Here is a 15760-nt window from a genome sequence, read left to right on the forward strand (position 1 = left end):
AAGAGCTCCTTGCCAAGCATACAGTAGATTACTAAAAGTTAAAAGTCTGTCTTGTGAAAGTATAGTGCTGAATGAGGCATTGGAAAAGAAGAAATAGAAAATAATCCTGCATGCTAACTACACATACATGTACAGAAAAGGACGATAAGGTAGTTTCACTTTAATCTTTTCCATATCATAAAAAAGACATTCATTCAACATTCCAATTTCCAATTCGGAATATTTTATCATAGACAAATACAGAAATAAGAACGATCAAGCGACTACGTCCTGCTCGGGAACGGGTCGGACTTTTCGCTGAGATCTCCTCCTGAAGAAGCGGCTGAGGATCCCCGGTCGTGGCGGCCTGGGCGGCGGTGTGGTCCGTCTGGAGACCGTGGGGAACACGGAGACGTCCTCAAACTTCTGCAGCGGGATGTCGTTCAAGGGATCCCCTGACAGGCGACAAAGTACCTGTTGGGATAAAGTCGGATAACAGTTGGATTTTCAGAAGGCGAAAAATGAAAGACGAACTTTGTTCAGACAAGGAGGTCATTTAACTTCCTTGGTTTGAGTTCATGTGAAACTGGCTTTAAAAAGTTCCTTTTCTAGCAACAAGTTACACAGGGAATGGCTTTCAGCACTTTTAAATCAAAAGTTTGAGTTACTAGTACCTTCATCCACCAACTTACTACAGGAAAGATAAAGGTTAAAATCGATATTATTGCGGTCACTTTGGTCATCTAATACCACCACCTGTTCATGATGTATTATGGAGGTACGTTTGTACCACTACCACTACCAGCGAACCTGCACCATTCAGAAACGACATCTAGCAGCCTATGATATTATTGCAGCAAAAAGTCCTAATGGAGGCCTGCAATAATGATAACAACCGCTAGTCGTCGTCCTTGACAAGTGGGAGACGCAATCACATTCGTCATGCGATTTACAATGTTATAGGGTTTTTTGCGGGATTAAGACAGAAACGAACGCCAACAAAGATGTAAAACAAGCTTTCCATCAGCTGAATTTTGTGAAAGATAACTAACTACGACTATAACAAGAACGCAATTTATTTGCTGAAGAGGCTCATCAGTCACGTATGAGTAAGTTAAGTACTATAGTAAGTTAATAGAATCATTATTCAATCAATGGCTCAGGTACGTGTTCCACGTGTTTTCAAAAGTCACTGATTGAAGTATTATTACGTTAACATCAATTTGCAGTAGTAAAAGCTATATATAACACGACCAGCCCTTGTGATAGATGCTAAATCACTGATTTAGAGAGCACCCCTGAATTCACCTTTTCTAGATATTTTTCCTGTCTGGCGCTACTTCTCATCCCCCTTGCCTCCCTCAGCATGCTGTCCACCTTCATCTCCAGATCGTCAAGGTCACCGCGGACTTTCCTCCCGTTACCCCTGATCTCTCCAACCTGGCCGCGAAGATCCGCAACTTTCCCCTCCAAGTCTGACATGTCCCCGACATACTCGCGGGAAAAGTCGTCCAGATTGTAACAGCCTAATATGTCGTCAGAGTCTTCCTCTGAAAACACGTTTACTGCATCTACGTGCTCGTTATCTGTTGTTAATGACATTCCAGAGCGATTCATTGGCGTACTATACACACTCCAACAGGATACGAAGTCAAGCGCTTTATAACGTATTTGAAATTAATGTTTAGACCGCAACAAAAAGGATGGTTCGGCTTTCCATTTTTGCGTCACGACGCTCTTGTTCTTTTCGAAATACACAAGGCGTTCTGGAACGGATGGTTGCTTATCCATAAGAATACGCAACTATGGCAACAGTGTTGTAATGTTGTTTTCATCTTCAACTTATTTTACGTATACGTTACCTTGTAAAATGAAACAGACGCACGCATAAAGCTGTTGTTGACTTGTATGGCACACATCAATAGAGTCCTTGTACAGCAAGTCACCCAGCATTAATTGCTAATGCAGGACTTGAAATGAACGGTTTTCCCGGATGTCACGTAACGTTAGTGATGTCCATCAACAAAAACATCAGATTACCATGGTGACAATACCTCGTTCGACATTATCCCTATCTCGATTAAGTCTTTGAAACTACATCCCTCCGTACTAAAACAAGTCCACGTGGTTCTGTTGATATTTGTAACGTTTTGTTTACACAACGACAAACTTCCGCATATGCGCAGTAGAATTTAATGTCACCTGACTACATCTGACCAATCGGAAGGGTCAATGTTTCCAAACGGGCGCCATTTTCAAAGTATGTCCACATAAATAGTCGTTTTCTGTCACTTGTTGCCACTTCTTAGTGTTTTCTCGCTACTGAGGTCCGTTTTGTAGTAAGCAACTAACAGATATTACTTCTTAGGAGCAAAAAAACACTGAATATTGCTTTTATATCTCGTAATCAAGGAACTTCTGTTGCAAGGAAAGCCAGGCGGGCGCTTTCGGCACATCAAAGATGGCTGCCACTGAGGAGTTGTTTTGTAAGCCAGTCTTCGTCTGCATGAAGAGTGCCGATCGGGAGGACAGGTGAGTTCTGGTTCTGAGGAACAACGACAGTGGTCTGTTAACTTCCTAGATATTAGGTAACCATTATGGTAACACGTATAAAGGGGCCGGATGTAAGCATCTCATTCGCTCCCCCTCCATCTTGATATTAAAAATTTTTGTGGTTGAAAGATGAAGGAGTCAACAAACAGATGTACATGGCCTTCTCCCAGTACATTGAGAGTACACACCGTTTCGACGTACTCTCCTAGAAACTCCTCCAACAACTCTCAAGCACAAGGAACCAAGAGTTAAATACCAAGAGAGACCATTGACTCAAAAGCGAACCATGTGTTACTCAGCACCAAGAGGCCACGTCTAGCGAAATAATAGACGTTAAACGAGGACAACAACAACAAACAACAACAATATAACGTTAGATATAAATTTATAAAGATCAGAAATGTTAGGACTTGTAAGCATGTGTTTTTCCAACGTACGTCTTTATATCCACGTTCTTCAAATGCAGCCGATATGAAACTTGACTTTTTTATTATTTATTCACATGGTTAACCTTTTTATTATTCATTCATTCAATATAATATTTTCAATCGTTGTTAGTAACGGCACTGAACCTTAATCCAACACATTCCAGCATATTCAAAACTGAACCATAGATAAACAAGCGGGCTTTAGCGCATTCCAAAAACTGTTTAGTGCATTGTTTACTATGCTTCGCCGGCTATTGCTACACATGCATTGGTCTGCAACTTTCTGTGGTGTCGCAAGAAAATAACTTTCAAAAATAGTGTAACTGATAGCAAGTCCCTTTGGGATTCTATTCCCAGTGGAACTTTAATCCAACACAATAATATAACAAGGCTGTTTATCTATGGATTTCATATTTACAACAACAAATTTGTATCAATTGGCAGGCACTTACTCAAGGTTTAATTAGCAAATCGGCATGTCGGTAAATTGCCGGATAGCCGCGATCAAAACACAGCCCAAAAATGTATCAACCAGCGGCAAATCCGTTCTGCTGTTCCACTACACGGTTATGACGTTCTATGAAACTTTTTATCCGTTATTTGGTGGCAAAATACGTTGTCTGTGAATGGATCCACCAAAATGATACCCGCAAAACACAGTACAAACTCCCTACAGTACGTCCCCCATGTGGGGCTGTTGGTATCGCCAGTGAGATCCGTCCTACTGACCTTTGGATGTGATCACTTTCAAAAATAGGGGTGAAGGGGCGTGCTGAAACATGATTCAAAATGGCGTGTGTTCGGATTTCGGCTGAATTTGTGTAACAAAGCCTGGCCCTGTACTTGAAAGAGGTTCACTTCAAGGCATGTTGGCTGTCTTGGATGGACAGTTTATTAATATTTCGCTATATTTCCTGTGATGATTAATGTGTAATGTGAGGACGAAGAGAACAATTCCTTGAAATTACAATCGCTGCCCTCCTCCCACAGCTTGATTAACGGCATGAAAATATACCAGAAGATTGATTAACTTGTCGCTGCAACATGCGATCTTTGTGAGCTCAAACTTACAAGGTTTTAAGTCGTATACCTTACTGGTTTTGTAAAGCACTCAAAAGAATTTGCATACCGGAGCTAGTTTTTGACTGACAGATAGGTTCTGAAAAGTGTTGGATTAAAGTTGCGTTGGATTAAGGTTTGCCGTTACATTCATAAAATAGTCTGTAAGGCTTTAAGTGTTAAAATTTCTTATGTGACAAATGCAATGTATATTTTGTCTGTAGGAGAGCTCATGTGAGAGTCACAGTGGAGCTCAGCACAGTTACAAACCCTGTGCACAAGAAGGTTAGTGTCACCACTCTTATTTTAAACTAATTAACAAAGTCAACCATACACACTTAAACTAATCTCCAAGCAGATTCCTCCGGTGGCATTAAAACAGTAACATAAGCTGGGGAAGGAATTAGCCGGCAAGGGAGGATTATTGGCCACCGCTGTGGCCAATAACTCCTCTGCCGGCTACACTCTTTCCCATTTGCCACAGCAAGATCTGCTTGGAGATTACACTTAAACATCCATTTCAATTAAAATATTTTGCCTGCTTAGATCTTTCGCTTTCAGGCTTGGTTGTTACAATTACAAATAGATCTCATTGGATTTGTATCTATATATTTGAAGTATTATATATAAAAGGTAACAGATTTGATATTCCATCTTCTGTTCCTGTAGGAGTTGGTGGTGAGACTGACAGATGACAGTGACCTGTTTTTCCTCTTTAATCTGGCTCTGGGGGAGGAAGACTTCCAGATGTAAGTCTGTGGTACAACTTACAAGTGTAACTTTCTTTCTCTGGGTTTCTTCTAAAGTTTAGATTTGGAAGAGTCTAGAAACATGGTATTAAAATTTGCTCATTTTTGTGAAAGCCACTAGCCTGTGTGTCATCCGATTACTACCCGCCCCGAAATGATGTTTACAAAATGTGTTTAGGGCAGCGAGTGCAAGGAGCCCCGGTAGAAATCGGATGGTACCTAGGCTAGAAAGTCACATCTTTTTATATGAACTACATTTTGTTGTACGGTAACTTGTACCCTGTTGAAACTTGTTGTTGCATACTTTTTTATAACTAGTATATGAATCAAACCAAAATGTTGTCCTCTTATCTTGGCAAGGCTGAAGTCACAGCAAGGCCTTCTGGTAGATTTTGGAGCCTTCCCTCAGAAGTTCATTGACCTGTTAGAGCTCTGTCTTCAGGAAGAACAAAAGGAGAATCCAAAGTAAGTGGTAGTCATCTTGTCTCTTTAAAAAAAAATAAGAATAACAAAAAGTCATATTTTGATGTTAAGTCTTGTATCTTCAAGAAACGTTTACTTATTTTTGTCACAGAAATAGAAATACAAATGTACTAGTACTTTATTTCTGTTGTCACCAATTTGTAATTCATAAAGCCAAGCCAGGATTACATATTCATTAAGTAGAAATGAGTAGTGCATGGACTTACCTCGTCCCCCAGATCAACAGACTATGATAATAGTAATGATTTTGGAGTGTCAAATTGCAAGTCATGTTTTTTCTGGAGGTTGCAAGTAGGTATTTTAGTGCTGCCATTGGGCCAAACTCTGATTTAACATTACAACCTTATGAAATATATTTAAGAAGGATATCGTTTTCTTACACACAGTTCCTTGAAACATTTTTTTTCTCAGGTTTCTTCTCCAGTTTGTGTCAGGTAACAGTGCAGACAGAGGCTGTGCACACCTGAACATCGTGGAGACAAACCCCTTCAAACACCTGACTCACCTGGCTCTCAGATTCGCACCTGGCAACGACACAGATGTCAAGAAATACCTGGCCATGTGCCTGAAAAACCTTAAGGTATTAGGTCTTTAAATAGGTAGATGATTTCTGTACAATGAAGAGTATACCCTAGATCTTGGTAAGAAACAAATAGCCTGATTAAATCTCACTTATAGCAGCCTGCCCAACGTCTGCCGGTCTCATAGAAGGGGCCAGTGACAGCCATGGACAGCAGAGTTTGTGTTACTTCAAGGAGGTTGAAAAGATTAACCTCCTTGGTTGCACAGACTAAGAAACAAACAGGGAAAAAATCTTTGCTAATAGATGCAAAAGATTGGGAAAATGGTTTGTGCTGTTTTTTCTATGGTTTTCTCTCATTCTCATGCAGGGGTAGAGGTTTGATCATGCCAATGGTGTTATTTTGTGTTAGCACATTAAAGCACAATGTTCTAACTTTTCTTCTGTTTGTACACAGGAAGAGAGGTCTGCGCTACAACACAAGCTAGAATCCACAGAGGCAGAACTGTCCCAGAGACTTCGGAACACCCAAGATGTAAGCAATTAAGTTTTCACCTCTATGTGTTACTGTTATCATGAATGTCTATAAGTCATGGAACCGTAAGAACAAGGTCTAAAATGTTGATGCTTATTTTGTTTGCAGCAAAATTCCAATTTTCCTACCCATAGTGAAACCTTTGATTTTGGTCTGTTTGTACCTTATCCAAAAAACTGCTTACTCATTACGATTAAACAGATGTGCCTCTTACGGTTTTCTACTAATTTTGATGTACAAATGTCTATTTTTAACCAAATGTTTTTCCCCAGGCTCTGTCGTCCAAGTCTGTAGAGCTTGACAAGTTGAAATCAGAGCTCCAGACCACCACCAGCAGTCTCACCAACAAACACGTGCAGGAGGTCACCTCAGAGCGAGAGAAGGCACTCAAGGTAAGTGGCTGTTGTGCACAGTGTCCGTAAGGCCTAGGAAAAAAAATGTTGTGTTTCCTGCTTCAGTCCTGAAAAAATTAGGGTCGGTAGGTAGGGATTATCTTCTTTTTTTTCTTGTAATTTTTTTTTGGCTGGCCAAAACTCTAGTGATACATATTACAATACAGTCGAACAAAGTAAACTGAAGTGCATGAGGACACTTCTCTTTTAATGTCAAACTTTAATTTTGTGCACAATAGATACATTTATCCTTCATTAGATAGGACAAGCAGTGTTTTTGCTTCAATAGGAAGCAGGCTCAATAAAAATTCTAACTGGAAACTGTGACTCCTCTGCCCACCCCCAAAAAAAGTCTAGGGTCGGCAGGTTTTTCTAGGGTAGGTAGGGAAACAGGAAACACAACATTTTTTTTCCTAGGCCTAAATTCTTTTTGTTTGGCAGGCAGATCCGAAGTTAAGCTATGGTCTATGTTGCACAACAGTTTGGCAGGTCCTTTGAAAAAAATCACCTGTCTCTATTGATAGGCTGATCAAAAGATTATTGATAATCCTGTGTTGTATGAAAGCCTGGTAGGTATCATTACGAAAACCTGGTTGATTCCAGTGTTGCATGATAATGCGGCAGGTGTAATTTCTAATTCCTGGTTGGTATCGGTGCTGTAATCAGTCTGCTGGATGTAAATTTCTAACCCCTCGCTGGTTCCAGTGTTGCATGACAGTCTTAGTGGTATAATTTCTGCACCCTGGTTGTTTCCAGTGTAACAGTTGTATTCCACTTTCAGAGGTATAATTTCTGACCACTAGTAGGTTCCAGTGTTGCATAACAGTGTGGGATATATAAACATATAAATGTATAATTTCTGACCCCTGGTTGGTTCCAGTGTTGCATGACAGTCTCAGTGGTATAATTTCTGCACCCTGGTTGGCTCCAGTGTAACAGTTGTATTCCACTTTCAGAGGTATAATTTCTGACCACTAGTAGGTTCCAGTGTTGCATGACAGTGTGGGATATATAAACATATAAATGTATAATTTCTGACCCCTGGTTGGTTCCAGTGTTGCATGACAGTGTGAGAGGTATAATTTCTGACTCCTAGTTGGTTCCAGTGTTGCATGACAGTCTTGTAGGTGTAATGTTAGTTGTTTTGTACCTGTAGGTTCAGACTGACCTTCAGCAGCAGATAGAACACACCAGGAGGGAGCTGGAGCAGACACACAGACAGGCCAGCAGGCAGATGGAGACCAGACTCGCTGAGCTGGAGACTGTCAATAAGGTGGGGAAAACATCAATAAGTGTTCTATCTCCAACAGCAGGGCTGTCCCAAAATATTCAGAGTAAGGTGGTCCTGGTCCCGGACCACCTGACCATATATACTGAGGAACAGGCGGGTCATTAACCCTATTATCATATAGCCTACCCACACTGACCCATTTAAGAGTAGAGTAGAGTAGAGTAGAGTTTCCGGTTGAGTAGGAGCGACAAATTCCTTTATAAAACATACATCTTTTATTCAGTACATAAATTTGAACAGTGAATTTGAACAACATAAAACTTGTACGTGAAATGTATTTCTGTTCCAAGGCTTGAAATAAGAACAAAGTCGATTCATTATGTTACAAACTGTTGCACGCTCCGTATTTCTCCACTCGCCCATTCTCCAGTTTGTCGAGTTCATTCGTATCAGGCGCTAAATCTCTGCCGGCTTACCTAAGGCATTCCGGGATCCCTGTGCTTCACAGCTCTCGAGAATCTCGTTCACTACGAACTCAGACACGACTTTCTCCGAAGAAAGGTAGCATTTTGGTCCTCCAGCGCCATGACCGCTACTCAATGGCGGACCGTGGTGTTATTGTCGTCTGAACTTGAATGAGCGAGGGTGCAAATAATTTTATTTTCCATTTGCAGTTTAAATTGGACATGACTTGAAATAGATTTTATTGTCTTAAATATTATAGGTAATTCAATGTTGTTTTAAGACGGCAAATGTTATCTTTGAACAAAGAAACACGCACTACCAATGTTAATAGAGGGAGCCATCCCCCCTGCCATGCCTGTACTTATTCCCCTATCTTCAAGTTGGCAGATGGATGATTCCTGGATATCTCATTCTGATTGGCCAGCGTCCTGTTTGTCTGTCCTTCTGATTGGTTTAAACTTTCAAAAGTTTTTAATGCACACGTGTGATAATCAAAAATTTAATGCACGCCTGTTACTGCGTCATAACCAGCATGAAATGGGGCCTTCTGATTGGCCCACGTCCCCTGGCTATATGATAATATGTTTTAGAACATTGCTAGCTATCAAGTGCTGTAAGGATGTTGAACTTGAAGTGTTTGTTCCCACGACTACAGGACCTGACAGACCGCAGGTACAGGGCTGAGTCTACCATCAGAGACTTGAAGGCAAAACTGGCAGGCCTGGAGGAGGTAAAGATTGATACTGTCATTTTTTCTACCAAATAGAAACTGAACAATGTTAGTTGTCATCAGTGTAAGTTGGCAGTGTTAGTTTCTCAAACTATCTACTATTTCCAAAAGGTGTCTGATCATCAAATAATTTTTAGGATTTTTATCTAAGGAAAGGCAGCTTGATATACAACTACATGTACTTAAGAATTTTAAAGACAATTTCTGAGATACTGTAGTTACTTCAGAATTGTCAACTTTGCATTCTGAGGAAGACCGCTAGACTAGTACAGTAAAAATTGGATGTGCTGATTTTTTTTTGTGTTGGAACAAAGTTTCCAGTATACATTCCCCCTTTTCTTTCTTAAGCTATGGTACTATGATCTCTGAGCTAATGAAACTATTTGGAGATATATTGATAAGAAATTTTTCCCAGGAGAGTCACCGAGCGAAGCAGGATGTCCAGAGTCTGCGGCGAGAGAATGGTTCCCTGGATGCAGAGTGCCATGACAAGGACAAGCGCCTGTCCCAGCTGAAGACCCGCGTGGCTGTGTTAGAACAGGAGGTGAAGGATAAGGGGGAGGTGGGGGAGAGAACCAACCAGCTCATGGAGACAGCTCACGAACAGAAGGTACAGTGGGACAGATGGGGATTTTCTTTTGTTTGAACAGCTATGGAGAGCTAGTCACTAAACATGTAGGGGTCCTTTCTGGTGTGAGTGGTTAAAAACCTGCAGTCCTTTGGTCACACATGGGGCAATTGCTGTCATATTGAAGTCACCTGAGTTAGCACCAAATGGCAGCTTGCTCCAGACCCTTGTGATGTAGCCCTGCCTATTGTAAGCTCCACACAATTCAGCCCCTGGCTGCCAAGAGAGAGAACTCAACCCACCCAATAACATTATAACTAACTAAAAAAATATTAACAATACGAAAAGCTCACAAGAAAAGTCTATCATAGTATCAATAATTCAGTGGCATGTGTGGACTAACTTCCCTTGTATTGGTGCCATTCATCAACCTTTTCATCACACTTTCAGAACAACTACATTAGACAATACATTATTGCAATGTGATTTCTGTACAGCATATATAATTGAGTCCTATCCCATCCATTTCCACCCCAACCCTACAGAGGAGGTTAGAGGAGAGTCTGGAGCAGAAACAGGTGCAGATTGCAAAGATGGAGACAACCATAAAATCTATGTCTGAGGAAATCCTCAAGGTAATGGAAAACATCTCCATTTTGTTTGTACATGTATAACCGCAAGAGAACATCATTTCACTCTTTGTTTTGCCTTTTTTGTGGCTGTCTTGATGTGATACTTAATTGTAATTGTGACAGCAACACTCATAGTTTTCTTGGTTCAGGTACATCTGTTGTTCAGTGAGTGTGTTGGGATAACAGCAAAAATGACTAAACCATTTCAAAAATTGAGGAATAAGGGGAGAAACTTTGATACATCTATTTTGTTTGGGTTGGAGGAACCAGCTACATTGTAGTAATGTTCTCTTTGGTTTCAGGTCTAGTCCTGGTCCATTGAGTTTTTGAGTGTTTTTGTACTTGTTCAAAGGGGTTTTGCTGTCCAGTGTATTATCTTCCACCCCGGCTAGTTTACACTGAGAGTAAACATTATCCTCTCTGTCTGCAGGGTAACGAGATCATCAAGCGACTGCAGGGGGACCTGAAAGGCTATATGTCTAAGATGAAGTTGAAGAACACTGTCACAACCAAGCAGGAGAAAGTTCTAACTGAAAAGGAGAGGGAGTTAGAGAGGGCCAGTCAGGAACTTAAGACTGCCAGAGAACAGCTCAAACAGAGGGAAGAAGAGGTAGGTCATCTGTTATGTAGGCGCCCTGATGTTTTCACTGCAATATTGTTTTTTATGTATCTGTCTGTGTATGTTGTATGTGGACATATATTCAAGTCTTTTCCCTTTCCTTTCCACCCAAGAACCAGAAGTTGAATGAAACACTGGAAAATACAATGGGGAAACTGGAAGAAAGCAAACAACTCCTGAAAACAAATGAGAATGGTAAGACCATGAAGATACTTGAAGTATGAAGTATTTGACCTTCATATGTATAATTTTGATATACTCACTGAGTACAGTACTATTCCAAATGTATACATATAGTTTCATAAGATTGGTAAAAGTAATGTATATTGAGTTGTATCTGCTAGTGGTTTGATAGTAGTGGAGTCCTGTAAAGTGTGCTGGTACATCACAAGGTGACAAGGAGTAGGAATGCCATGAGGAAGGTAACTGAAAAGTTATCAAAATGATGACAGATACAGAACTTTGTGTTGCATAGTAGTCTCTATATATAGTAACACAAACTCTGCTATCCAGGGCATTGACTGGCTCCTCCCCTAGGGTGTCAGCTGGATGTTGGAGCAACCACTATAAGTGTGATTTGATCAAGCTAGGTTACGTAGCAAACAGATCAACTAAACAGGGAAACCTTAGTATGAAGTACACTTAGATTTAAAGCTGTGGTTTTGTCCACCAGTGATCCAGTGGCTGAACAAGCAGGTGACAGAGTCCCAGCTCCAGGCACAAAACAGACACGGCACCTTTGAGATGCCATCAGCCATCTCCTCTGCCAACTCCTTCAAACCTCCCATGGGTCTGGTGAGTTCTGTAATATATTTGCATACAGAAAAGTAAAAAGGGTCATCATCTTGCCAGTATCGTCAGGATTTTAAGAGCAAAATCGATGAGTGGCATATATCACCTCACCTATCCCTTGTCCCATCCACTATCCTCCACCTATCTCTGTCCTTCACCGCTCTCATGGCTTTGGCTGAACTCAAACTAGTATAGTCTTTGATGTTGTCTTCCCATCTACAGAGGGAATATATTTATGGAATATATAGAGTATACTTAAGCTAAATATTACTAAAGTTAGAATTGAAGTCTTCTTCTCTCTGAGCCATTCTATAAGTATAACTCACACTTAAGTCCAGAAGGCTGAAATTGGCTGCTTTGTTACCTAATACATCTCAAATTGTCTGTCTACCTTTATTCATAAAGAAACCAAAATCCCAAGGGAGCTTCAGTAAGCAGGCTTCTTCAAATAACCTCGAGCTCATTGCTGCCTTTCAACTGGCAACCTTCTGATAGGCAATTAGGGTGCATTTCAGGCCGCTAAGGGACTTGTTTAGTCCCATTGATAGTGGACACCAGCTGATGCAAGGTAGTTCAATCCGTCATGTCTGTTGTAAAGAGAAGAGAGGATTGTTCTTTCTTGTAAAACAAATGTTTGAATTTCAAAACAAAGGATCTGTAGACATTTCAACAGGGACTCCTCTGTGAATAGATTTACAAGGTTGAATATTAAGTTTCAATACAAAGGTATTCATCCAATACCCTGAGGAATGTAATAGAAGAATACTAGAAATGCTGTCAGTAATTGGTATTCTCTGGGTACAAGGAACTTTTAATTCAAGTTAATGATACCCAGCAGCAGTAATTCTACAGTGATTTGAGATAAGAAGAAGAAGAAGAAGGAGAAATTTATTGCACGATAACTGCAAAGGATACAATGTGTGGCAACTTGGACATACAACACAGCTCAACTACACAAGTTGCTAATATCTAAAAATAAAGAAACTAATCTAATTCATGAATGATAATACATATAGTATAAAAAACATATTGTGGAACATTAGGCCACACCAATTTTATTTGTTGCTTTTCAGATTTGCCTGCCGTTTTTTTTTTTTTTTTCATTCAAAAAAGAAAAATTAAGTTCAGAGTAGAAATAATACAGGTTTTGCTATCACAAACCTGTAAATATTACCATTCAGAGCCACATACACTTCGTTCTACTTGAAATAGGAAGGAAATGCATATCAAACATTTTTACAATGTTTTCAAAGAATTTATAGCATGGGGAATTGACCCACACATGTCTGATGTTTTTCTCGCCACTTACCTACTGATTTTCAAAAAGATGTTGCCTGGAAAGTAATAACTGCAGTGATTTGAAATTTGGAGGATATTGATATCAGGCTTCAAACTACGAAGTTGTGCGTCAAAATTTGAGTTATGCTTTTAGTTATGCTTATTATTTGTGACAAATTTTACTCTACATTTTCAAAATCTTACCGTGGAAGGGCCAAGATCCCCCTTCCACACCACTTTCCTGATTTGTTGCTTTACTACCATGGTATTATCATTACGTTGAAATAAAATCCTGGTTAGAACCCTGAGACATAGGTAGATATATCAAAAGGACATGATAATAACATATTGAAAACTTCTGTCTTGCTTGGTAAATACTACATATAGCCACTACATGAAAGATTGTTCTCCATACACAGCACAACTACAGTACACCAGTGTCCACTGTGTCCACCCTGTCTGCTGACAGCACTGGTCAGCCCATGGCCTTCCGCCCTCCTCTTGTACCCATCAACCACCAGGCACAGGTAAGGTGGACCGTATTCCTCAACTGTTACAGGTAGAACTAGAAAGGCCACATTTTTGCAAAAATGCAGAATGTTTTTCTTGTGTCAAGTTACTCACATAAAATACTATGCCATTAGGCTCACCCCAAACAAAGTACAGTGGCTGTGTGAGTGAGAGCTATGATTGGGGGTATCTGAGTAGCCTGCCGTGATAGTAGTGAGTACAGGAAGACAGCCCGGTCTTTTCCATAAGCCTTTTCTGCTAGGAGGAAGAAGAAGAGCGCACCAGCAAAAGCAATATGTTTTCTCCTTTGGGAAAACATAATTATCCTTAACATGTATTGAGATAACTTATCAAGGTGGAGTTCAATTCTTTTAATGACCTATCGTCACCAAATTTTTACTCTACAATCTAGCCATTCTGTCTAATTTTTTATAAACAGTGCTTCTTCCAAGAGCAAATCATAGCAAATCTATGCTGTCAGACAACACCAGATGTAATCCAACATTTTCCGTGGTGACAAACATTTTTGTAGCAAAGAAAATGAGCTCATAGAAAAGTAATCTTGCAAACAGTTTGGTGAGCATTTCATGCGATTTTCTTGAGCATAGTTACCTACATTTGTAAATGGATAACTCTTTTGTCCTCATTTGTGTCAGACTTACAAATCATGTATAAACTATTGGAGATAATCAGAAAGAGTTCAAAAGAGTTCAACTTTAAGATTGAATGTACCTCCCAGATCCAGTACAACCCCCATGGTGCGGCCAGGAGAAATGTAACTCCCACTGAGCGGATGCGGAAGTCTGTGTCCCCCACCATCCCCCCCATCCCTGAGGAGATCACCCCCAGCCCCGGGGCCAGGTCTGCCAGCCCTGCAGCTTCTCAAGGGTAACAACTCACTTCTTTTCTGCACAACTAAATGACTAATGCATGATCCATCTCGTAACAGCCACATGGTGATTACATCATTCACAAAAGCATGGTACATCCAGACAGGCGGTTTCGCCGTTGTGTGTCCCTAGGCCCTGCGTAGGAGGATGTTTGGCTGGGGTTAATGACCTCCTCATGGCGGCAACTGTAGTGCCGGCCACTAGGAGCGCAATTTTAGTCAGGCTAAGTGAACATAAGCATATACTTTCATCACTTACAAATACCTGTCTGATAAGGTTAGAAAATTCCTCCTCTTCTCTTCACAGTGCTCCAGCCTTGGATCCAAAGTACCTCCAGAGGCGAGAAGACTCCATCCCGGTACGAGGACTGTCCAGAAACTCCCCTCCTCCCAACCTCCAGGAAACTGCAGCACTCAACACCCATCCTAAGGAAAATGTGCCTCAGATGTCAAAATATAACGGACAGAACATGGGCCCGCAAAAGGCACAGGTTACCATGGCAACACAGAACATTCGTTTGAGTAAGGCATCGATAGTACCACAGGCACCTCTCAGGCCCAAGATGCCAGCCCAACCACCACTCATGTCTGCATACTTCCCTGGAAAAGTCACATCCTGATATCTGCATATGTCTGATGTTGTGTATTGACTATAATGATATACATGTAATAGAAAGAGTGCCATTAAAGGCTTTTTATTTCATGCAAATACTTCGTCAGAGCAATGGTTAACTAACTAGCTATCATTTCCAATCTACAATGTTAGAAAATTTAATTCAAAGTTTTATGCTGAATAGTCAGCACATGTTTAGAAAACTGAGTGTCAATTGAATGAATATGATCTTATGTACCTATACATTTTAAATGACAATAAAGTGATTTCTCACTACAGAGTCTAAGTTTAATTACCTTTTCAATTTACCTTTACTTATATCATAATTATTTTGTGATTTCTTTCAAAAATTAATTGAATTTTCTGTTAATGTACTGTATAGATGAGAATACTCAGAAAGCATATTTACAAGAGTTATAGCATGGAGACCAAACCCCATCCCGACCTCAGAAATATCTATCATGCATAGATGAGCTCGTGCTGGGGTCTGGTATCCAGGCTACAGGAGTTATTAAGGTGACAGACTATGCTGTCGTAGACTAAAATATGATCACACTGCAGTCTGGTTACCTGCTAGAAACTATCACCAGCTTTTACGTTAATGTAGGTTAGACAACCAGGTAATAAGATATGCCAAAAAGCAGTTACTCAAGCAACTGGTCGTTTGTATCTTGCTGTGTCAAAACCTTTGACACAGCAAGGTACAATACAAAATAGAAAGCCTGATAAAATGAC

At 40.4% G+C, this 15760-nt stretch overlaps 2 protein-coding genes across 2 annotated transcripts; one reads left to right on the forward strand and one right to left on the reverse strand.

Annotated features, from left to right (window-relative positions):
* Positions 1-104: 104 nt before the first annotated feature.
* LOC118432042 lies at positions 105-2015 on the reverse strand. Its single transcript, XM_035843545.1, has 2 exons — positions 1288-2015; positions 105-453 (listed from the first exon to the last, which is right to left on the reverse strand). The coding sequence occupies exons 1-2, from the start codon at positions 1594-1596 to the stop codon at positions 256-258; spliced, it is 507 nt and encodes a 168-aa protein (XP_035699438.1). The 5' UTR covers positions 1597-2015; the 3' UTR covers positions 105-255.
* A 220-nt stretch (positions 2016-2235) lies between these two features.
* On the forward strand, positions 2236-15299 carry LOC118432020 (spindle assembly abnormal protein 6 homolog). Its single transcript, XM_035843500.1, has 17 exons — positions 2236-2511; positions 4244-4304; positions 4689-4768; positions 5129-5233; positions 5663-5831; positions 6229-6306; positions 6579-6698; positions 7855-7971; positions 9050-9124; positions 9540-9734; positions 10238-10327; positions 10755-10934; positions 11057-11138; positions 11617-11738; positions 13433-13540; positions 14263-14411; positions 14720-15299. The coding sequence occupies exons 1-17, from the start codon at positions 2441-2443 to the stop codon at positions 15030-15032; spliced, it is 2115 nt and encodes a 704-aa protein (XP_035699393.1). The 5' UTR covers positions 2236-2440; the 3' UTR covers positions 15033-15299.
* The last annotated feature ends 461 nt before the right edge of the window (positions 15300-15760 follow it).

The sequence above is a fragment of the Branchiostoma floridae genome, chromosome 15 (genome assembly GCF_000003815.2).
Source record: "Branchiostoma floridae strain S238N-H82 chromosome 15, Bfl_VNyyK, whole genome shotgun sequence".
NCBI lineage: Eukaryota > Metazoa > Chordata > Leptocardii > Amphioxiformes > Branchiostomatidae > Branchiostoma > Branchiostoma floridae.

Coding starts and splice junctions, on each gene's coding strand:
- LOC118432042 (XM_035843545.1), bottom strand. CDS start 1,596: ATGAATCGCTCTGGAATGTCATTAACAACAGATAACGAGCACGTAGAT. Junction 454..1,287: donor AGGAAAAATATCTAGAAAAG/GTGAATTCAGGG, acceptor TTATCCCAACAG/GTACTTTGTCGCCTGTCAGG.
- LOC118432020 (XM_035843500.1), top strand. CDS start 2,441: ATGGCTGCCACTGAGGAGTTGTTTTGTAAGCCAGTCTTCGTCTGCATG. Junction 10,935..11,056: donor TCAAACAGAGGGAAGAAGAG/GTAGGTCATCTG, acceptor TTTCCACCCAAG/AACCAGAAGTTGAATGAAAC. Junction 13,541..14,262: donor CCATCAACCACCAGGCACAG/GTAAGGTGGACC, acceptor TGTACCTCCCAG/ATCCAGTACAACCCCCATGG.